Source organism: Phaenicophaeus curvirostris, chromosome 1 (genome assembly GCF_032191515.1).
Source record: "Phaenicophaeus curvirostris isolate KB17595 chromosome 1, BPBGC_Pcur_1.0, whole genome shotgun sequence".
Classification (NCBI taxonomy): Eukaryota; Metazoa; Chordata; class Aves; order Cuculiformes; family Cuculidae; genus Phaenicophaeus; species Phaenicophaeus curvirostris.
The window spans coordinates 59,653,871-59,676,696 of record NC_091392.1 but is presented as its reverse complement, the minus strand read 5'-3'; the positions used below and the strand labels follow the sequence as shown (position 1 = coordinate 59,676,696).

The window sequence follows — 22,826 nt, the reverse complement described above, 5'->3', positions numbered from 1 at the left end:
AAACAAGTTCTCCGCTACAATCAAAAGGTTTAGTGAGTCTTTGTTATAAGAAGCAGTATTACTGGGACAGAAAACACTTTTCTGTGCAGCCATGGAAAGATCTCCTGAAGATCTCAGTGCTGTTCTGGGAGGACCTGCCACAATGTGAATTGCCCTTTTTATTTATAGTGACAATACTCTGATGTGCAGACTTTAATAGGGTATTTTCTCCTTTTACATTGTGTTACAGCTGCAGAATGGAGAAATCCCACATAAGAATGGGTTAAGTAATGGAAATGTTTTCTTTGCCCTTTGGAAAGGAGAATTACACCAGTATAAGAGCAGCTGAGCTAAATCTAAGTGCTGTTATGAATAAAAGAGTCTGTTACAGAGTGATCTGCTTGCGCATTTTAGGACCAGAGTTATTTAATGTATAAATTATCTGTAAAAAGTGATGGACCAGCAGTGATGTGCTTAAGCGTTCAGACAACACAGACTTGCTTAGGTTAGGCTGCAGAAAAGAGTGAGAAACATTTAAGGGTCTTGATCTAGTTTACAGACAACATTATGCCAGATCAGTGCAGTACTGAACGATAGTAAACATTGAAAAAGGAAAACTGAACTATTTCTACATAATTCTGTGTCCTAAATTAACTGCAGTTCCTCTGGAGAAAGGACTGTGTGTCTCAGAGGATCTCCCAGATAAAACATCTGCTGAAATGCCTCGTGTCACTCCAAAAGCAAACAAAATATTAGGCTCAGGGAAGACTGGAATGGGAAAGCATTCTGCAAATAGTGTAAAATAAGTCTGGGGAATATCCTGGTGTTTAACTGTTTCTAGGTCTTTTCGGCCTGTCTCCAGGCAGTCATGTTAGGAAGAGGAGTTGTAGGGCCAGATAATGGAAGTGGATTGAAACACCCATGGATTGGGATGCTGAAAAGCTAGAAGCTGCTGCAAACAAGGGAGAACAGAGCAGACATACAAAAATAGACGGTGCTAAAAGAAAGGTGATTCAAGCACTTGTGTCTTCACCTCTAGGCCTATCCATGTGAACATGAAGTGAGAGGTGACAAATTTAAACCTGATGAAGGAAAATCAGGCTTTAAACAACTGAATTAAGATGCTATTGACAGTAGGCGGCTACCTGTGGAACTCTGTGACACAATGTGTGATTGAGGTCAAGATCTCACCTTATCTTAAAAAGTTGACAAGTTTATTTTGAGGAGAGGAGTTTCACGTGCTAGATAAAGGCCTGTGTGCAGAAGGATCTATGCATCCATAGCTGAGCATACAGAGCAATTTCCACCCCACAGAGGTTCAGAAGGCATTTTATCAGTGGATGAGTTGTTTACAGAATTCGTAGCATCTTCCACCAAAATGCTTGGCGTTGGCCATTAGAAGAGAGGTGCCAGCAGGCAGGCAGAGCATTGCTCCTCCTAGGATGACTCCAGCTCTCACTTACGCAGAGCAAACGGGAGGTGTCTGCTAGATGAAAATCTGGAAGCCTGTGTGGTGTCCGATGCCTGTCATTCTTTTGATGTCTTAATGACTGCTTAATTAAGTTAACAAGATCTTTTTGTCTTAGTGCCACTCCCTTTCCATGGAAAAATTGCAGTCACAATGCAAAGGCAGGGCTGGGAGAAAGCCACAGTGAACACAGGCTGTGGTGTACATATCACTTTGATCTGGCCCCACTCTCACGGGGATTCTTGTCACTGTTCCAAAATTATCATTTATTTGGGGCTGTACAGGCAAAGATCGCAGCTAATATTTAGGCTTGATTGAGACATGCAAATGTCAGCTTTCAAAAAAAGTGAAATAAAATAAAACTATCTCACCACCTCCTTTCCCTGCAATGATAACTATGGTTCAATATAATGAATGGCATTTTGTTCAGTTGTCTTTTTATGTGTCTAAGTGGTACGGACACTGGTTTTGTGCTTTTCTTCCCAACAGTGAAGGTGCAAAACTCCTTTTGTGTGTCAAAAAGAAATTCGCTACTAATTGCTACACTCCAGAAGCTGGAGCTTTAAGAAAAAACCTGCTGGACAGCTGAAGACTCATGAGAAAAAAAAAAAAGAAAAAAAAAAGACACATATTGGAGCCTCAAATTCGAGGTCATCCCTTTTTACAGGGGTCTGGAGATGCTGGCAGTATAAGTGTGGGGAGAGAGGGGAGGAGGTGTGTGCTGCATGTGACAGCAGTGCGAGTGATTTTTATGAACAGGAAGGTTTCTACACAAAATCACATTGGGAATATCCCACCAATAGTCCACCCCTCTGCTTGAGTTAGTGGGAGGGATTTGAAGTTCAGGCAACGCGTGGCTGAGCTCACATTAGTGACCAGGGACATTGCCTTCACAATGTGGAAGGCAGACAGGGAGAGGCAGATGGCTTTGAATGCAGGATTTACATAGTAATGAGATTCAGGTCACCATAGCTGTCTTTTTCTCTCTGCATTTTGTCTAGGTGTCGAGTAGTGTGCAGGGATGACGGAATGGGGAAGATGGGAGGAAAATTAACCCGTTGTTCCTAAGGAGAGATTGGTGTTAGAATAAAAAGTTTGCCATGACAGGCTAAAGAATAGTGTGGTATGAGACCAAACATGGGTGAAACTGGAAGGGCTGGGGGTAGCCACTTACTAAGTTTTTGGCATGTTTTCTATGTGAGTGGCGCAAAGCTTCCTAGCCTTAAGATCCCAGAATTTCCTGTAATTTTTACATTTTGCATTGCTGGTTTGAGAACAGATAGTTTTGGGCTTGTATTGTTACCAGTCAAATTGAAGAAGTTTGTGGACTGAAGATGGTGCGTGGATTCCTGCTACAGGGATTTTGCTTAGTTGCTTGGAAAAAAATAACCATTTTGCCTGGTTTCTTGGCTGAGGACTTGTCTTCACATGACTACTTAATGGTGTGATTAAAACATAATATTTTCCACTGCAATTGGTAATCCTTAGTATGATCTCACTAGTGTCAGATCTTATCCTAATGGATGGGAGACTGGGAACCATGGGCCCCATTTCCAGATCTGGATGATGTCACGTGATTTGCTCAATAGTAAGCCCCGGGCATTCCCAAAATGTGCACCATAGCCTGAGAAATCCCATGGCTGTTTTTTAAATTATGAAAATTCTGAAGCGATGCATATTTCTTCCTGTGACCTGTTATCTTCTGCCTTTTTTTTCTCCCCCCTTTTTTTTAATAGTTGAAGGAGTATGGGAAAGTTTTTCTTTCTGTTGTACATCACCTGACTGCAGAAGCTGGGGCTTTAGAGGAAAGTGTGGCAAGATCTGCAAGAAGAGCAGGAGAGAAACCTTAGGTGATTCCTGTGTGAAATAGGAACTATATGGCACTTAACTACATGTGGAAATCTGGGCCGGGGTAGGGAAAGTGAGTAAGGTGTTTTGTGTGCAGAGTTGGGGTTTGTGTAAGGTTTTTAGTATTTGTAACACACTTTCGATTTTTCCACATAGAAGTTGGTTTTGAAATGCAAAGTGTTGGAAGTGCTGAAAGGAGGATTCATCTTGTCTCACCTTGGCCACTGGAGGTTAGTGAGTTTGTCTAGCCTCAGTGAAGAAAGATTCAAACCATCCCAAGACAGTGGGACAAATGACCTTTTTGGGAGATACATGTCTCTCCACTGACTGCACAGTCTGCACGATTCCTGTCTTAAGTTTTGACACCAGCTTCTACCTGGTTGAAAGGTCCTGTGGAAGTCTGAGCTAAGACTGATCTTGCTTGTTTGAGTATTTCCTCCATACCCTGGATGGGGATCCTCCTGAAGAGCCGAAGCAAAGCTTTCACCTTGTCCTTTCCTTCTTCAGCACGACTTAACACCAAAACTCGCTGAGCAGAGGTGGTTTGGTGGCATCTCCAGAGTAAATGCATAGTGGGAGTTTTTCCATACTTTGGCTGTTAGGGCTAGAAGGGAAGAGGAAATCTAATCAAGTGCCTGGGACAGACTGGGAAGTGAAGACTTCTTGGCTGCTTCCTCCTGAGGAAAAGGCTTAGGTCTAATAGATCTAATTACATTATTTCTCTGTTTCATGGTTCCTTCCATTTGTTTAAAAAGTCAGTAATCCTTTTATACCAATCCCGTAATGAGTATTTAATGTCTGGTTGTTTGTGAAACCCGCCGAGCTGTGTGAATGGAGGATGCTTCACCACAGGGTGTCCACACGGTTCCTCCACAGGATGGCAAACTGGGCCTGAGAGCCTCAAATGGGGGCCTTAATTAGGTGGCTCTGAACACACAATGTTCATTTTGTGCTTCATTTTTCCACCTGCCAAATGAAAATAGCGATATATCTCTCCTTTGCAAACTGTTGTGGAGCATAGGACTGTGTCTTGGCAAAACGCTGCCAGAAGAATCTTCGGCACAGATAAATATTTGGTGTTTGGTTAGCAGACACTTCACTGGTGGCCAGTGAGGCCCTCAGCTCTGTAGGTGCAATGACACTTGTTGGCAGCAGGCAGCTTTGTGAACATCATATTCTGCACCAGCCTCCCTATGCCCGGCAAGCAGATATGCGGCCATCACTGATATTTTCTGACCTTTTCCTTTGCAGAGCCCCTGAAATCATCCTCGGTTTACCGTTTTGTGAAGCAATCGATATGTGGTCGTTGGGATGTGTCATTGCAGAATTGTTCTTGGGCTGGCCCTTGTACCCGGGAGCTTCGGAGTACGATCAGGTAGGTACAGATGTTACTCTGGATGCTGGTTGGAGCTTGTTTCTGTTGTTTTGTCAGAGTGAACAGATGCCAACGTTTTCTGTTTTGCTAATAGGGGATATGTGATTCTTAGCCCACCCCCAAGTCAACTATTTCACTAACCACCTGGGGTATTTCTGCTAGGTCACTAATGTGCTGTTTGGTACGCTGGCATTTAGGACCTGACTGCCTGAGTGAAATCTCAATCAAGAGTCAATGTTGCCATTGACAGGAGACCTCTGTATCTGTGTCTCCCCTCACTGAGCAGAGCAGAGAGTCTTTCTCTGCTCTAACAGCAAGTGTTGAATAAAGGTTTATTTGTTAGAAGAAACTGCACAAACTGTGCTGCATTTCATAACCCCTTTTGTAAGGGTACATATTAAAAGCAGTGACAAGAAGGAGAGCATTCACAGTGGTGTAGGTTTCCAGTTAATATAAACCGTCGTACTTCTCTCCCTACAGGCTTTTACACTCCTTTTGTAGTCCTAAAACTGATAGCACAGCGGCTGCTAGAGCCAGAGCTGCAGAATGCTTTCCATTCCCATAGTCTTCTTCAGGGTGATCTTAGCTGTCTGCAAATGCAGCCTGAAAAGGGTCTTTTTTCTTTTAGAAAATTAAAAAAAAAATATTAAAAAAGAGCAGGGTAATAAATAAGCTTTTAATATATGAAAATGTTTCTTTGACTCTTCTTTTGTAGAAGTATTTCTTTAGTCAGTGCTTTAAAGGTGAAATTTGGCAAGGGAAACAGCCCACAGTGAAGAGCAGGACTATTAATGACTCCAAAGGAAATCAGACAAAGCTGAAAAACTTACAAGCATTTGAAAAACACCTGTCAAGCATGATGAGTAGGTTTCTTTCTCCTCCCTGCCACCAGCTCAAAGGCCATAAAACACACAGCTGAAAAAGATATCACCATATCTGCCTGCTCAGCTTAACTGCCCAGCACAAGACTTCCTCCAGTGATGTACAATGAGGGCTCCTGGGTAGCTGGGAATGGGGTAGGGGCTAGTCCTAGCCCCTTGCTGCAGCCTGAATTTTCTCTGCAACACTGGTACTGAACTGTGGGCAGGATTCTGGTGCTTCTCAGGTGCACAAGCTTTGATGAATTAAGGAGCTGCAGAGCCAAGCAAGCCATGCTAAATGAAGTGGGTCCTAAGTCTTATAAGTCTTTGAAACCACAGCTGGTTTTTATGCCTTTATTTATTTCCATTTTTTTACCCCTCTCTGTGTCTTCTCTCAGAAACACTTCGCCTTCTTCCCTGGAATTTTCTTGAGTAGATGACTCTTTTCAGTAGTTCTGCAGAGTTTGCAGCAATTTTGCAGAATGAAACATTCAGGAGTCAGATGCCAGTTTCATGTGGCACCTAGTGCATGTGTGAGATCAGTCTCTAATCGTTTAATAACAGACCCTATCTCTTCTGAATAAATAAATTAAAGTCTGAGATCCTGGCAACACATGCGTAGTGTCTTTTAGCTGTGTGAGTGCCAGCACGGTCATACTTATGAAAGTAATCCAAATAACAAATGAAGTCGTGTAGGTAATAGAGATGAAGTTCTTTACCATGAGGGTGTCAGTTCATTTGAGTGTATATTTCATCTAAGTTCAAAGATAGTCACTTCACAGTCCTCTGTTTTGAACTTCAAACTGCTCCTAGGAAAGGCTGTGCACTCAGCTGGGGGAAAAACCAACAAAAGTTAGAACACAAATATCAAATTGTTGAAATTACCTCCTGGAGAGGACAGCATGATATAAAAAGGTGCAAAGCAGTGAAACACCCCTTTGAAATCTCTGTGTGGGTCTTCCTCTTTGACCTCTAAAACCTAGGAACTTCCCTCCCTGGGCTTTGTGGGAGTGTACCATAAAGGTGAGTTTCCAGTGATGTAAGTGATAAGTGGAGGAACAACGTGTGGGAATGCTCTTTCTTCTCATTCCTTGCACTGAGGGTTGTTTTTTTTGTGGGGGGAAGTCTGTGTGCTACGTTTTCTTTTGTTTTAAATGCCTCCTGCCCTCCTTCAAGGGAGAGACCTCTAGAGATCTTAACAGGAGGAACAGTGACCTCTCATCCTTCTCTTGCAGATTCGCTATATTTCACAGACGCAGGGCTTACCAGCAGAGTATTTGTTAAGTGCAGGGACAAAGACTACAAGGTTTTTCAACAGGGATACAGACTCACCATATCCTTTGTGGAGGCTGAAGGTAGGGAGACATTCCCTTTGTTTCTTTTACCTTGCAGCTGTTGGTTGGAAGTGAGGAGACATTCAGGTCACCTCAGAACCTAGGTCTCTGCGGTTTGCAATGCAGTACAGACACTGGGGTGGATATAGCCCAAGGTAAAACTGCCATCCTCAAAGCCTGTGGAGCTTGGCCCACCTTGGCACTGGTTTGTCAGAAATTTAAGTCCAGAATTGACCTGGAAGTCTCTCTCTAAGTAGTCAATAAACTGATGTCTAGTTTAAATGAAACTCACCTTGGGCAGACTTCGCTCTAATATTTCATGCACTGGGGAAATTAAAAAAAGAAAGCATTTTAGTTCTGACAATCAAAACCACTAGTAATGCAAGTGAGCACTGAGTCTCTTGTACCAACATGTTTGGCTGCATTCCGTCCCCAAGGAGAGAGACCAGGCTGTAAGGATGAGATGCTGAGCCTTGCGCTGGGGTGGGCATCAGAATCCTTTGGGATTCCCACCATAGCTAGAAGAATCCTCTGAAGTGAAAAAGTAGTAAATCACCTTATGACACAAAAGCTGTCATATAACCATAGCAGAGATAGTGTAAATGTTACCTGGTCAGGTAAGAGAGAGACAGTAGTCTCTGATGAGGGCGGGAAGTAGCTCATAACCCACAGCTGATTGCAGGGCTGTTCTTGTCAATGACTGTCTCTTGTTTTGAGCAGACGCCAGAAGATCATGAGGCAGAGACGGGGATTAAGTCGAAGGAAGCAAGAAAGTATATTTTCAACTGTTTGGATGATATGGCACAGGTAAGAACATTGGTGAGTAACCAGCAAGGCTGCCTCACATGCTTTCAGGCAACACTAACATAGGGGAACTATGTGATTTCTTCATGTATCCTCTTCTTGTGCCAGCTCCTGAGAAATATCAGGATTATGGCTACCAAATCAGCTTGTTATGTGCTGCTTTCTAAGGGAAACTTCACAAAGGGGCATGTGGACTCAATGTGCTGTAGTAAAGCAGCAAGTCACATTTCTGCTTGTCAAAATCCTGTGTTTTCTCTTGTCTCTCCAGTGCTCCTCTGCACAACCACTGGCAAGTCACTTACTTCTCTGTGCTTTAGCGTTCCCATTTGTAAAACAGTGACATTGGAAGTAATTACCGTGGCTGCAGAGAGCGTACTCTGTAAAACATGGCTATCTAGGGGAACGGGGGGTACTAATTTGCTATGTGAGCTCCATGTGGTTGTGAAAGTTAAATCCAGGATAATCACTCCTTCAACTGAAATTTGTGCTAACAAACAAACTTGCACATGAAACTGGCACAACACTAGCACAAACTAGATTTTGTGCTAGCAAAGTCTATGCATTGTAGCATTCACAAGCAAACGTGCAGCTGTGTAAAGGGATTAAATAACATAAAGGTGTTTTTTTTTCCTGGCACCTCATACACGAATGAGACGTTTCCCATAAACCTACTGACTATTTTATGTACTTTTTTTGCCTCACAGAATGCATAGTTGAGTATCGGATAGTACAGTTCTTGATATGATAAATATACTGATTTTCAGAGCTTGCCTGCTACCACATGGAAGCTGTTCATCTTCAGTGGAGGGTGACTAAATGTTTCATTAGCCATTGACCCAAGCGAGCTGAACACTTAACAGTCTGTCTAGAGATCTGACATGCACAAGCCAGATGACTCGCCGCTGTGGAGTCTGCCATGTGACTTCAGCAACTACCCCTTTAGACAGGAAGGCTTGCAGGGCATGTGCTCCAACGAGGAGTAAACACAGTTTGCTAGAGACCTGACCATCTGCTCTTTCCCTTTAGTGTTCACCCTTGTCCTTTCTCCTTTAGGTGAACATGACAACAGATTTGGAAGGAAGTGATATGTTGGTGGAAAAGGCAGACCGGCGGGAGTTTATAGATCTGTTAAAGAAGATGTTGACTATAGATGCAGATAAGAGAATAACACCCATTGAAACTCTGAACCACCCTTTTGTCACCATGACCCACCTGCTGGATTTCCCTCACAGCACACAGTACGTGGCTTTTGTTACTCTTGGGTTTTGAGCTGAGGGGTGACAAGGAGAGCTGGTGGTTGTGTTGAGGACCAAATGTACGTGAGGGACATTATTAAGATACTTAAGCCCTAAGTTTTAGTCTTTTTCTGGTTTAATATAAAAGAGGATTGCCAAATCTTGAGATTGCAAAAATTGTGTCCTAGGTGCTTGGCATTTAAAACACTGCAGAGTATGCTACATTCATTATGTAAATATTCAATAATTACATATGTTTGCATTAAAATGCAGGAGAAATTATGCAATTAGTGCTGAAAGTATCAGTGTATCTCAAAGTAATACAGTCTTAATTGTTACTGCAGTAATCAGCCTTATCTGCAGTGGGGAACCAACCCTTCCTCCCAGAACCTCCCCGTCTCTCAGGGGTCAGTTTGGGACAGTTTGCTTTTTAAGGGAAGAGGGTTTTCTGCACCAGGCTGATTTACAGGCACAGGCAACAGGACAGGGAGTTCAGTTTTCACCTTTGTTGTTACCTGCCTGCGTAACTTTAAACACTGTGCTCTGACCTCAACTGACACATTTGTGGAATGGTGTTGGGCTCCTCTGCCCAATGGAGATGTGACTTCAAGCCTGCCTCCTCCTTCTCCTGAGGTTGTGGAGCACAGCAGCCTGAAATGCAGTTAACCTGTGCACAGCACATTGCTCTTTTCCTCGAGGGAGTTCACACAGGGCCAGGCTTCTCAAGTACAAACAAAGGAAGACAAATAAGAGTTTTCCAAAGCCTTCAGCATACCTAGCTTTGATCATCCTGCTCTACAGCACTCTCCAGTTCAAGGTGCTTTTGCAGGCTGTCCCTTCACCTCATCAGAGGAACAGAGTTACTGGCACAGTACGATACTTCATTGGGTGCTATGCGCATGTGTGTTTAAAGGCTGTGTGGAGCACAGATACGAAAATAAAGGGGACTGTTTAAAACGCCATTAAGTATGTTTGTGTGGTACTGCAGAGCTACAGGTTGCTATGTGTCACCTCTCCTGCCTGAATGTGGGCTCTTACCTAGAATCATAGAATCACCAAGTTGGAAGAGACCCACCGGATCATCGAGTCCAACCATTCCTATCAAACACTAAACCATGCCCCTCAGCGCCTGTAGTATTTCAAGTTCATTTAAGGTAGTTATTGCTCTGTGAAAGAGCCATAGCCACTTCTTGTTACGTTTGTCCCAAGATGAGAGTGGTTGCTTACCAGAAGGTAGTGTGTGCGGGATCTGTGTAGACCCAGACTTAGCCTGCACAGACATTTTTGAGTATTCTTAACTATAAGTAGATGGTGAGTGATAAAATGTAATGAAAACAAGATGGGAGATTGTTGTGCTAAACAGAGAGAAAGTAATTTTCATATAAAAATGTTCATAAATTAAAAAATGACAGTATTTTCTAACACTGTTAGCATCATATATGAAAGTCTTAATTTGCAACAGCCCTTCTTACTGTGCAACAACTGATTCTGTAAGATAGGAGAGATTTATGGCATAATGCATTGCCATCAGAAATCTTTCCGCTAACGCAGCAGACCATAATCGCATCTTCATTTTTGAAGTGCTCACTTGTGGCTGCTCAGGCAAAGTCCCAGAAAGGTTGAAAATATCATTGGGGCCAATAGCAGTAAGAATTTTGCCTGAATAAGAAATGCAGTCTCTGAATACCAAGTGCTGTGCCAGCTGGGTGTGTAACCCTGTGCAGCCCCTCCACATTGGAAGCAGTGATTGGTAAAGAGAGTAATAAGCTGTAACCAGCATGGCAAGTTGATGGAAATTTTGTCTGTGATTGCCTGTGGTTTTGAGAACAGAAACTTTGAAGCCTCGAGAGATGCAGGGAATTGTAATCTCTCTTGAAAGTAAACCAGGCAGCAGAGAAAGTGAGAATATATAGAAGGTGTAGCTTCTGGAAAGAATCTCTGCTGTGACATGCTTCAGAGAGGCTGCAAGTCTGAGCAGCCCAGGAGGGACTGTTCTCCTTACTTCCAAGCAAACAGTAAAGCAAGTTCACTCCTCATTTCATGTATTTAACTGCCTGGATCTTAAATTGTTGGTTACCCCTCAGTCTTTCTGTCTTTTTTCCTCTGTCCCTGCCTTCATTTTTTTTACCCCTCTTTCTAAAGGGCAGGCGGTACACAGTGTTACATTAGTAGAGATTATACCTTGTTACATAAAACTGTTCGGTAACACAGTTACCATGTACAGAATATATACTCTTCCCATGCTCTCTGATTTTTGGAGGGAGAATTTCATTCATATGTGACTGAAGAAATGCAATCCAATAGTCTTCTATATTTATTTGATAGAAGTGTTTAATTTTTCTGAATGTTCTGCAACTTAGAGGTATTTCATAGTTCTTTAAACGAATGCACATAATGCACAGCTATGCGCAGTGTCCTAAGCCTGTCTTGTCTGCAGGTATTTATGGCGCAGATCCAGTTATCAAGTTATTTCCAGTAGGAAAACAAAGAGGACCATGTGAGTAAGAGACAAGATAGGGATGAAAAGATATAGGTCTTCTTCCTGACCAACCCTAGGGATCACATGAGCTTGTTCCTTTTGAAGGGACATTCTGTTTCTTAGTAATGGTGTAAGGATGTGTTTCCCTCCCCTACCTCTACCATTACAAAAGAAATTATGCAAACAGCTGGGTTTTTTTAACAGCTACAGCCGATTTTCACTGCGTGTATTTTCTATTTTTCTGGGCTGGGATAATGGAAATAAAATAAATGCTTTTATACTTTTTTGAGTTGTGTTTCAGACTCTGAGGTAACATTTCTAAAAACAATTATTAATGGAAGAATTGTGGGAAACCTGTAATGGTTTTTAGGCCTTGGAAAAACTAGATTTTAGTAAAAATACAGTTTTGCACAAGATTGCATTGTTGTTATCTCTGCATGCTTTTGTATCCCAATTATAAAAGTGAAATACCAATAGTTTCATGTACCAGACACCTAGAGTGCTCCAGCTATGCAGAGTATTTCATCTCCTGTACTGGGAATACAGAATATGATACTTCTCAAAATTTCCATTGCTGTATCAATAACATTTAAAGGAAAGTCTGTGTAGAGGAAGAGGCTGTAATCTTTCTCCCCAGAGATCCAATTCTCAGTCTGAGATAACCTCAGAACCTGATTCCCTTGGGGTGTTGATGAATCTGATTTGGCATTACCTTTTGTGATATGAATCGTCCCATTGACTGCAAGAGAACAGCTCATGTGCTTTAAGATAAGCATTTGCGGGAGCGTTTAGCCAGACAGGGGCGATGATTTAACCGCTTGGATGGACTCAGCTCTCAGTGAACTACTTGTTGTAAGGAAGGAACAACTTAGAATTCTCAGGGGTCTCAGTGACCAAGAACAGTAAAATTCTTCCTTGCAGAAGATTTGTAAAACTACCTTAAGGCTTTCACAGAGGCAGAAAGCATGAGTTGTCTTCTCCTGTCAGGCTCGGTCATCAGAAAAAACCTTTATCTATCTTATTTCTTGCTCTCAGTCTCTTTCACTCTTTTAAAATAGCCAATTTATATTTCTTGCCCTGCCACCCACTCAAAGAAGCAATCAATCTGCTTGCTTTTTGTGACTTACATTGCAGTGCTCAGACCTATGGAGGTACCCAAGACTCCCAGAACAACCACTCTCATCATGATACCCATTTGGCCCTCTTCAGTGCAGGGTTAATCTGACTTTCACTGATTAAGAAAGACCTGCATAAAATAGCAAAGGGCTTTAAAAGCCTAGAAAGTGCCAAGCCTGCCACTGAGACCTAATGCAGGGCCACTAGGATGAACTGTTACATGTGTTGGTCGGTTGGTTGATTTTCTATCTGTCCCTTGTCCCCTCCTTCCTCACACAGTGTCAAGTCCTGCTTCCAGAACATGGAGATTTGCAAGCGGCGGGTGAATATGTATGACACAGTGAACCAGAGCAAGACACCGTTCATCACCCATGTAGCCCCAAGCACATCGACCAACTTGACCATGACTTTTAACAACCAGCTGAACACAGTCCACAACCAGGTAAGGGGCATCCATCGGAAGCAGCCCATGCTTGAAACATTTACGTCAATAGGGTGTAGAAGATGAAAAGCAAAGTGGCATCCCATTTAACATGTCTGCAAAAAAATCGTACCTTTTTAGTCTCCTTCCTTCACTCTTCCTCATACTCTTTTCTTCAGGCAAGCAGGAATCTTGTGACATTTTGTGTGGCAGTGAAATGTTCCCCTCATTGTTTATGTTGTTGTTGGGAGTGATAAATCCTACTTACTTGGGAAGTTGCTATGGGGAAAAGCTCCCCATGCAGTCCCTTAATGCAGCAAACAGGACTGTGCTCCCTGGGTCAGGCAGAAGTATTTGCGATCTTACGGCACTCCTTCAAACTGGCATTGAAATAAAAAGAATTTAAACCCCTCTGTAACAGACAGCACTGTAACCATTCAATGGGAAAGAAGAGTTTAGTGGTAATATTTATTCTTATCTCTTATTGGTTTTACTCCAGGTGCCACAATTGATGTGGGGACACTGTGCATGTGCTCTCACTCTGAATACATTGCACTCTACATTAGTGCTGACACTGTCATCATACTTTGGATCCTTGGATTAGTTTTACATGCCCCAGTGTTGGGGGGTGCTGTGTTGACAGATTTTACGTGACTAGCAGACTAAGTTGTTTGTTGTGGTAGTGTATTAAAACAGTGAAAAGAAGCTCTCCAGGGACAGCACTCTAGGAGACTGCAGCTCAAGAAATAGGTACTGTCTTTTAAGCCTTTTGGGAACTGGCTGCTCAAGATTCACTGTAGAGATTGCAGGTGGCGTTGCGGAAATGGTGCTTGGAAAGCAAGGGAGCGAAAGGAGTCTGTCTAGTTGTACAGGGCGTTCCTGTGTCACTCAGGAAATGAAACCTCATGTCTCAGTTCTCAATACATGTGATCACAGAAGGTCTTATGGAACAATTCATCAAGCAGATGCAGACAGAAATAGGTTGTGGCTTGGTGATAGGCTATTAGTTACAAACACCAATTCTCTTTCTTGGCTGTTTCAGAGATGCTGACTGAAGAAATGCATGCCACATGCTCTCCTAGGCCCCAGCTGCAGGGCAGAGACAACACTTGTACTACAAATGCTAGCAGGAAATGCAGACTTGCTTTCATTTCCTCACAACTCACTTGTTGTTAAGATCAGTTGTTGGCTGGGGAGGTCCACGGTTATCTCTGAATTGTCATAAGGGGTGTGTTTTGTGAGCAGTACCAGTATCTCCAGTGTTGCTAGAAGAAGTGGTGGAAACATTTCCAGGAAGGGTGATTTAGTTTGAGCAAGCTCTAAACCTTTCGCTGTTCTCTTCGACATATTACTCACTGTGGCTCTTTGGTCCTCCCTGTCTGCAAAATATCTGGGGATTGCCTTCTTCCAGTTATGACTCCAGAGATTAGGAGTGTGGGAGCTGTCGTGGTTGTTGCTTGGTGTATTGCACAGGGAACAGATTGCACTTCTCTGCCTCTGCACAGGGAGGGGAGGAGAAGGAAGAAATGTTTTGCTGTCACATCCTTTATGTCTGTGGTTGTGGCTGTGGCGGTGTAGCATGGTTACCCTTCCCACGCCCAGTTGCAACCAGGGCTGAGCCTGCTCCCTCCTGCAGCCTTGATTAAAGCCTCAACCTGGGTACATAATGTTCACCACAAGAGAATGTTATCTCACCTGTCTCCAGCAGTGATGGTGGTGCATGTGGATAGAGAGGAAAGGTGAGCCCTGGTCTGGTAGAGCCTAGTTGCCGAGATGTGAGTGCTAAGGGCACATATTTGTAGAACAGTGGTAGAGCTGTTTAGGGGCTGTTTACAACTGTTAGAGACTTAGTCCAAAGAAAGTACAAGTCACACTCAGATTTCTAGATGTTTTGCAGAATACTGGCTTTATTTTTGTGGCTTTGCAGCATCCTCTGCCAAAGTTTCTGCTCTGATAGATTTTAAAGTCAAGCCAAGCAAAGTTTAGGCTTTGAAAGTATGGTTATTACCTACTGTTATGCCTTCTGATTCCTTTGAATTAAAAACATAATTCAAAGGGCAGGTACTTGCTTAGATACAAGGTAAAGGAAGGGCTGGAATGAGTCTCTCCTCTTAGGAGGAGGCTTCGCAGGCCATGGAGGTGCTGAGTTTCTTTTAACTGAGAAGCGTGAGCTGCTTCTAATGCTGTGAGCATGATGAGAGAGCAATGTGATTTCAGTATTGTAGTATTTTCTGAACCCATCTTCATTATGCTGTGAATTAATATGGGCAATAAATGGGGCTAAAGTACTATTTTGGAGAATATGCTACAAATCCAAGCGATACACAGCAACGTTAGGTGGCTGGAGGTCCTGTGGTGTGGTACAGCTGCGGTTGCTCAGGCAGATTGTGCTCCTTTCCCCATAGCTGCCCTTGCCTCTGTGCTCCTCCGTGTCCTTCTCTATCCCTTATTTGGTTTTAGTTTTCTGTTTTGTTTTGGTTTTTTTCTGCTTTGTCTTACACTATTTTACTTTTTATTTTATTTTTGGATTTTACTTCTTCCAACATACCCATCTTCCTCATTTTTTTTGTTTGTTTTTGTTTAATTCCCATAATTCCTTTAGACCGCCAACCTGGCTCCCACCTCCTCCAGTGCCACTATTTCCTTAGCCAACCCCGAAGTCTCCATACTAAATTACCAATCTGCACTCTACCAGCCTTCAGCGGCGTCCATGGCTGCGGTGGCCCAGCGGAGCATGCCCCTGCAGACAGGAACAGCGCAGATCTGTGCCCGGCCTGACCCCTTCCAGCAAGCTCTCATCGTCTGCCCACCAGGCTTCCAAGGTAAATAACAGCCTCACCAGGTCTTGGCGAGTCACTGCTCCCTCCCTAGAGCTGTTTCATCTGGCTTTTGTTGGAAACAGGAGAGGTGGGTGCTGGCCTCTTCTCCCAAGTGACAGGGACAAGAGGGAATGGCCTCAACCTCCTCCAGGGGCGGTTTAAGCTGGACATTAGGAAAAAATTCTTCACAGAAAGGGTCATTGGGCACTGGAACAGGCTGCCCAGGGAGGTGGTTGAGTCACCTTCCCTGGAGGTGTTTAAGGCACGGGTGGACGAGGTGCTAAGGGGAATGGTTTAGTGTTTGATAGGAATGGTTGGACTCGATGATCCGGTGGGTCACTTCCAACTTGGTGGTTCTATGATTCTATGAAACAAGCTTCCTTTAGTGCAGGTCGTATGGTAGAAAATTGTTGGCCTAGTAAATAAGAACAATGAGGTTGTTGCAGATGGAAACGTTTGCAACAGTGGAGGCTCTTGGAGGCACCTTCAACTTCATGTGTTGAGGGTGGCTGTTATAAAACAATGAGGGAGGCACTCAGAATGGGTTGGGGGAGAATATGCGAGATTCAGTGTTCTTTGCCCTGTATAGAAGGTTTAAGGCTCTTCTGCCTCACTTTGGTAAACTTGAAAACTTTCCTCCACAACAGTGACGAATCACTACATAAATAACAAGTTTATCACTTCTCAGGGATTCAGTTGTTAAAAGAGGGATGAACTCAGGAGGTTAATGCAGCAGGGAATGTGATGCTGGTGGAGATGAGGGTTTGCTCCCATAACAGGTACTCGTGACGCTTTATCAGTGCAATTCCCTCAGCTTCAGCCCTGCTGGAAACAGCTCTGCTTGAAACAGCTCTGCCTGTTTACGCCAGTGGCAGGCACCATTGTCAAACAACTTGGATGGTGATTAGATTTAGTCATTTGTCCTCCTCATTTTACACGCTGTAGCACTTTGGAAAAACTAGCCAGGTATCTGTAGAAAGTGGCCTAAGTAGACTTTGGTTCAGCTGGTACAACTTCTGCTCTTCATTTCTACAAGACTGTGCAGCAGTCTCTAGGCACTTGTTAAATGTTCTGCAAGATTATCAAAGCTCTTTTGAACTAGTGGAGTTTAGCTAGAACTCTTCTACATAGTTAAAATGCATCTCAAGTGTTTGACTTCAGAAATGCATCACAAGAATGCATAAGCTGACATCTTCCACTTGTTGTCTTCAGAAAGCTCTAAAGCAGAAAAGGTAGCACAGGCTGTGCCACACACTAAGGAAGTGGAGAGGGAAGCATCCTCCAGCTCTTTTAGGCTAATGCATGGCTGAGTCCGCAATGGTTGGAGTTTGGAGTGAGCTAGATTACATGGTTGAATCAGAGCCTTTTAAATATAGAATCATAGAGTTATTAAGATTGGAAAAGACCTCTAAGATCATCAAGTCCAACCATCAGCCCAACACCACCATGCCTACTAAATCATGTCCTGAAGTGCCATGTCTACACAGTTTTTGAACACCTCCAGGGCTGGAGACTCCACCACTTCCTGGGCAGCCTGTTCCAATGCAGCTGAGTAAGAGAAAATCACCTGTTCCTGTGAAGGCTGAGGGAATACGGAGTTCTGGCTTCTCATCCCACTGTGCCACTTTGGCCTAAAGAGAGCATCCTCACATAACAATGGGTTTTGGCTGGCAAGGACCCTTTTATTTTGTCAAACCAGAGGATATGGGGAAGAGAAACAATTCTCTGTCCTCTCTTCCTCTTCTCCCTATACATATTGTATTAAGATGTTTCCCATGACTTTGAGGTACCCCGAAAATGTAAACTCAGTTAATCGCCTCAAGCTCCGCCAGGGGAGATTTAGGCTGGACATTAGGAAAAAATTCTTCACAGAAAGGGTCATTGGGCACTGGAACAGGCTGCCCAGGGAGGTGGTTGAGTCACCTTCCCTGGAGGTGTTTAAGGCACGGGTGGACGAAGTGCTAAGGGGCATGGTTTAGTGTTTGATAGGAATGGTTGGACTCGATGATCCGGTGGGTCTCTTCCAACCTGGTTATTCTATGATTCTGTCTTTGTAAATGTCTTTTCTGCACTCTTATATATGTATATGTTTATCCTCATTTAATGGATATCTTTCGGTTGGGGTGTTGTATGTGTGACTCTTGAGAACCCAGTTTTTTGGAGGAACTGGACAATGCAATTTAAGTGGACATCAGCGAGTGTGGTTAGGCTCTTCTGAAAACCAGATTCCTGTTCCTAGCAATGCTGTTGATGGCTAATGCTGTACCTTCTGTGCTGGTGGAACAGGGTTACAAGCCTCCCCTTCGAAGCATGCTGGGTATTCAGTTCGGATGGAGAACGCTGTTCCCATTGTCACTCAGGCTCCTGGGGCCCAGCCTCTTCAGATCCAACCAGGACTCCTCGCACAGGTAAGGAGCTCTGAAGACACTGAGCATGGCAAGTTTTTTTTGTTGTTCAGCTCTTGGAGGGTGGGAAGAGGGCTTTTCTCTGAGGGCCTTCTGTAGTGCAGTTCGGAGGCTTGGGCAGCCATATAAGGGTCTCCTTCTTCCAATGAATTGTCCAAACCTCTAGGTTCATTGTTCAGCTCAGAGGCTATGTAAGGGTTGCAGAAGTCTTTGGAAAGACCTTCTTTCCTTCTGCTTCTGCACCGGAATCAGAGAGAAGCCTCAAGGGAAGCTATGTCAGGCCTCTGCTGAAGAGGAATCAGTAATAACCTTCCTGCTTCCTCCTGAACTCACAGTCTCGGTGGTACTCTTTCTGACCAGGAGTTCGGCTGGTGAATTGCATGCTGCCGATAAATACCTTTCATGCTTTAAACTTGCACCCTTTTGTTTTATGAACTGCCTTTCTACTCCTAAATGATGAGAGATTTAGGGAGCAGAGACAAGGCCCCTACAACCAAGAAGCTCTCCACCTCAGCAGCACTTGTTGGCTTACAGGAAAATGCGCTCACAGGAAAAGCATGGGGATGAGTAACACCAGTTGTGTGCCCATTCTCAAAAAGAACCCCGGCTCCTGAGAAAGGAGGAGCGGTTCGTTATTCCTTGTGCTAGCTTTGATGAATCTGCCTCTGCTGGTTTTGAGCTCATGCCATGGTACCTGTGCCAATATCAGGCATGTTTCTAGCAGCAAAAAAAAGCGCATAGTAACCTGGAAAAGTTGACCTATCAGTCAGCTTCGGACTCAGGATTGACTGATCTACCTTGCTTTCACTAAAGCTGACGTGCTCATGCACAGTCGGGACCCTGCAGACTGCAGGATATTTGGCCTGTGTGTTGCATTGCTGGGGTATGAATATTGGTGCAATTGCCTTTCCCTGCCAGCTGCCAGTTGTGCTTATTTGGTGAAGGCAAATCAAAACACAGCTTGCAGCCTGTGTGATTTCCATTAGTCAATGTGCCCTGACCCTTCCCAACAGAAGAATCTTTGTTAGAGGGCTGTCTGAAACATTGAACTGATCTCTGTTGTGGCCTGTTGTAACAACCTACCGAGGCCATCTCTCTTGTTTGGTAGGAAGAGAGAGTTTAAGAGGCAGAGGAAACAAAACCAATGGCAAAGTGAGAAGCAGGCTGTGCAGGTGTGATTGCAGGCACCTATTGCCTGTGCAAGAAGTCAGCCAAGGCACTGGGTGGAGGTGACAGAGCTTTGGATGCTTCACCATTCTGCCAGGCCTTCTGAGATGTGTTGGGACATGGGGCTTGAAGAGATGAGGGTCAGACCTGAAGCATCCCAAAGGCAGCAGGATCCTGAAAGAACTCAGGACCTCCAGCTCCTTTCTTCTCGAAGTGGCCTTGTTGGGGTCGCCACACTGTCTGTGGGAAAGAGGGAGCATTCAGCAGGAGCTTTGCTACCAATTTCTGTGGTGCCCCTGCTGCATGAACTCCCATTTCATGGGCTGCCCCTCTCATACATTCTGCTGTTTTACTCACTGTTACTTCCACAAGGGAATTTAAACTGTTTCTGAGAAACACTCCTCAGTTGCATAGATTTTTAATTTTTGATTTAGTAAATGAGAGACAGTCTTCCTGTTGATCTATCTGTCTGTCTCATGCAATGTGTAATGCTAGCTGCCGCTCTGATGGCAACGAGCTCTGATTGATGTCAGTGGCATCTGGTGTCCACAGGCCTCGCTTGGTTTGGACTGAGCAGCTGGTCTGATAAACAAATCTGTACCCAATACCAGTTTCCTGAATGGAAAAACACAGCTTCTTTGTAATGCATTGTAGTCACATCTGATCTCAGAGCGGCTGCGTGTCTCTGTCTCAGCAGAGAGCTATTCCTCTCATGCACAGCTGCTTATCTAATGCTCTTCAGACTGGACCGTGTGATTGCTCCATCTACTAGGGGGACTATCCCTGGCAGAAAGCATAGCGCCTCCGGAGCCCATTTCTATCTTTTCACCCACCTTGTTTGTGCCCCTTGATCAGGCATGATACTGCTGCTTGTGTTCCCAGCACTGTGTAGTGCCATCGAGCTTTCTTCCCTTCCCAGCAAGTGGCGCAGGTCACTGCGCTTCCCTGCTTAGGAAGGCTGTGGCTGGCAGAGCCTTACTGCATCCCAGCAGAGCCAGCTTTCAGCTCTCCCTGTGTGTTTTGTATAAGACCGGCACTCCCAAGGGAGGGACAGGGGAAGGAGGTCCAGGAGCTGGAGGGACCCAGAGCAGAAACTCTGACAAACTGAGCATCATCTCTGGCAGCTGTGTGCCTGCAGCCCACGGCGTGGAGCTGGACAGAGCAAGCAGTCTGCAAGATGCAGAGCCACAGGAAAAACTAACTTATTTGTAATTTCTCTGGGTCTGTTTTCACCCTTTCAAGCAAGTGTGGTCCACATACTGTGTGCACAGAGACCAGTGAAAGGAGACTGATCCTGTCTTTACTAATAGATCCCTTCAGCTTCAGATCTCAAAAGAGAAAAAGCTGTACAGTTTTCTGGCAGGCTTCCATGACGTGACCCAGAACTGTCCCCTGTCCTTGAATAAGACCCTGAATGCTTGATTTTTCTCTCCTTTTAACTCCTTCCCAACAACATTTCTTCCCACGGAAGCCCTGCCACTGGCTTTCATAACAAACATGCTTAAACCATTAGTCGTTTCTTGCTCTACATCTGAAGCAGGAGCTCCATCACACCAGGGAATCCACCACCTCCTGAGTGCAGGGGCCAGTGCAGCGCTCTGCCATGGCAGCAGCACAATTTTGCAGTAATGCAATAACTGAGAGCGGGCTACGGCTACAGACACAGCCTCCCGTGTGTAAACGCAGCCCAGCGTGCTAGTGGATCAGCCTAGACAAGTCTTATCTGCTGATTAAATGATTCAGTGGTCCTTACCTAATAAGTGAGGAATTTATGCCTGGACCCTAAAACTGCATCTAAATTTATGCACTGCAGTCAGGAAAGGAGCTTCGGACGGCAGGGATTTTTTTTCCCCCCTCCTCTGCACTCTCTATATCGATGACTTTTACTACTTCTGCTGTGGTTGTCTAACAATATTTGTCATCTGTGACTGAAAAGTGATAAAGCTAGGTAGTATAACCATGGTCATTGTTAGAAGCCCCAGCTGAGCATGGACCACCACCACACTCAGTGCGTGTATGATGCCTCTTGTTAAGAAATCATTTTCCCTCTGTCCAACAGCAAGCATGGCCCAGTGGCACTCAGCAGATCCTCCTCCCTCCTGCCTGGCAGCAGCTGACTGGAGTGGCCACCCATACTTCTGTCCAGCACGCAACCGTCATCCCGGAGTCCATGGCAGGCACCCAACCACTAGCAGACTGGAGGTAAACTGGAGGTGCTTGGAGGCTCCCTGACATGCTCACTGGTACAGGAGGAGGCATGAGAAGGGCCGAAGTGGGAGGGAGGGATGGAGTTCCACAAGGCTGCAGAGCTTGAGGCAGAAGGGCAGAGGCCACACCGCTCCCTTCAGTCAGTTCCCTGGGGAAAACACTCCTTCCTAGGGGAACTAGGAGCCCAGTGGGCCCCGGAGGAGGGTTCCTCGGTTGAGGTGGTGGGAGCCCGTGAAAGAGCCTGCTGAAGAGCCGCCGGCTGCATTTAAATGTGTGCCCGTCTCCCTCCTTTGCAGAAACACCCACGCTCATGGCAGCCATTATAACCCCATCATGCAGCAGCCCGCGCTGTTAGCCAGCCATGTGACTCTCCCCGCAGCCCAGCCCGTCAACGTGGGTGTTGCTCACGTCATGCGCCAGCCGCCTGCTGCGGCCACCTCCACCAGGAAGAGTAAGCAGCACCAGTCGGCACCCCGGTGAGTGTGCAGGACTCCCGACTCTGGTGCTGGTCGTGGTGTCCATGGGAGTCCATACCGGCGTTGTTCTGAATACAGCCCTGCGGTGCAAGCATGCTAACTAGGGTGGTAATTACTAACATCTAATGGGGCAAAATAGCTTCTTCCACAGCCTGTTAGTGATTAGATGGTGCTTTTTGGGACTGGACTCTTTGCTGCTTCACCTCTCCTGCACCCAGGTCAGGAGAGTGGGGAGTAAAGGGTAGCCAGGCACGTTTTCTACCCGGTGAGCTTCATTTTGTGTGGGAGTTAGTGGCTGGAGGAGGTGCAAGATGGGAGACTCGGCCCCTGTTCATACAGCTCATTATTCCACTGTAACTACCTGGGACATTACAGTCACCATAATTAAAAATGTAACCTCAGGTCAGCATGGTGCAATGGTCAATTACTAAATCTTTTTTTCTCATGTCCTCTGAATGCATTCCTGAAGTGCAGTGTTCACGTTTCCACAGGGTGGTGCACCTCCAGGGTGCGTCTTCAGCAATGTGTGTCTGATGTGTGCACACAAGGTCTGCCCTTTCTAAAGCAGTGGGATGATGACCTGTCTGCTGAGCTTTAATGCCAGGTGGAGTGCAGGACTGAAGTGCCTTTAGGCCACCTTCAAGCTCTCAATGTCATTGCTTGGCCCCTGTCTTCAATAGTACACACCAGCAACAGATACACAGTGGCCTTTTTATGATTGTGGCAACATAAAACAGGGAGCGCTTTATAAGGACGTCTCATACAGGGTCAGTCCTTAGGGTCTAGGAAAACTCCCTGGTGCCAACACTCTGCAGGGGCATCTCTAACCCTA

General features: G+C 44.9%; 1 protein-coding gene across 6 annotated transcripts in view; it reads left to right on the top strand.

Annotated features, from left to right (window-relative positions):
* The window catches only part of HIPK2 (homeodomain interacting protein kinase 2), a 146,799-nt gene that overhangs the window by 97,771 nt on the left and 26,202 nt on the right, over positions 1-22,826 (top strand). The window contains exons 3-12 of one of the 6 annotated variants that reach the window (XM_069859013.1): positions 4,547-4,670; positions 6,766-6,885; positions 7,585-7,683; positions 8,722-8,906; positions 11,341-11,400; positions 12,778-12,940; positions 15,615-15,741; positions 18,025-18,146; positions 21,370-21,512; positions 21,815-21,994. In XM_069859013.1, coding sequence (XP_069715114.1) covers positions 4,547-4,670; positions 6,766-6,885; positions 7,585-7,683; positions 8,722-8,906; positions 11,341-11,400; positions 12,778-12,940; positions 15,615-15,741; positions 18,025-18,146; positions 21,370-21,512; positions 21,815-21,994 — 1,323 coding nt within the window. Of the gene's footprint in view, positions 1-4,546; positions 4,671-6,765; positions 6,886-7,584; positions 7,684-8,721; positions 8,907-11,340; positions 11,401-12,777; positions 12,941-15,521; positions 15,742-18,024; positions 18,147-21,369; positions 21,513-21,814; positions 21,995-22,826 lie in introns of all 6 variants that reach the window. The other 5 variants (XM_069858976.1, XM_069858985.1, XM_069859019.1 and 2 more) reach the window with 5 other exon arrangements.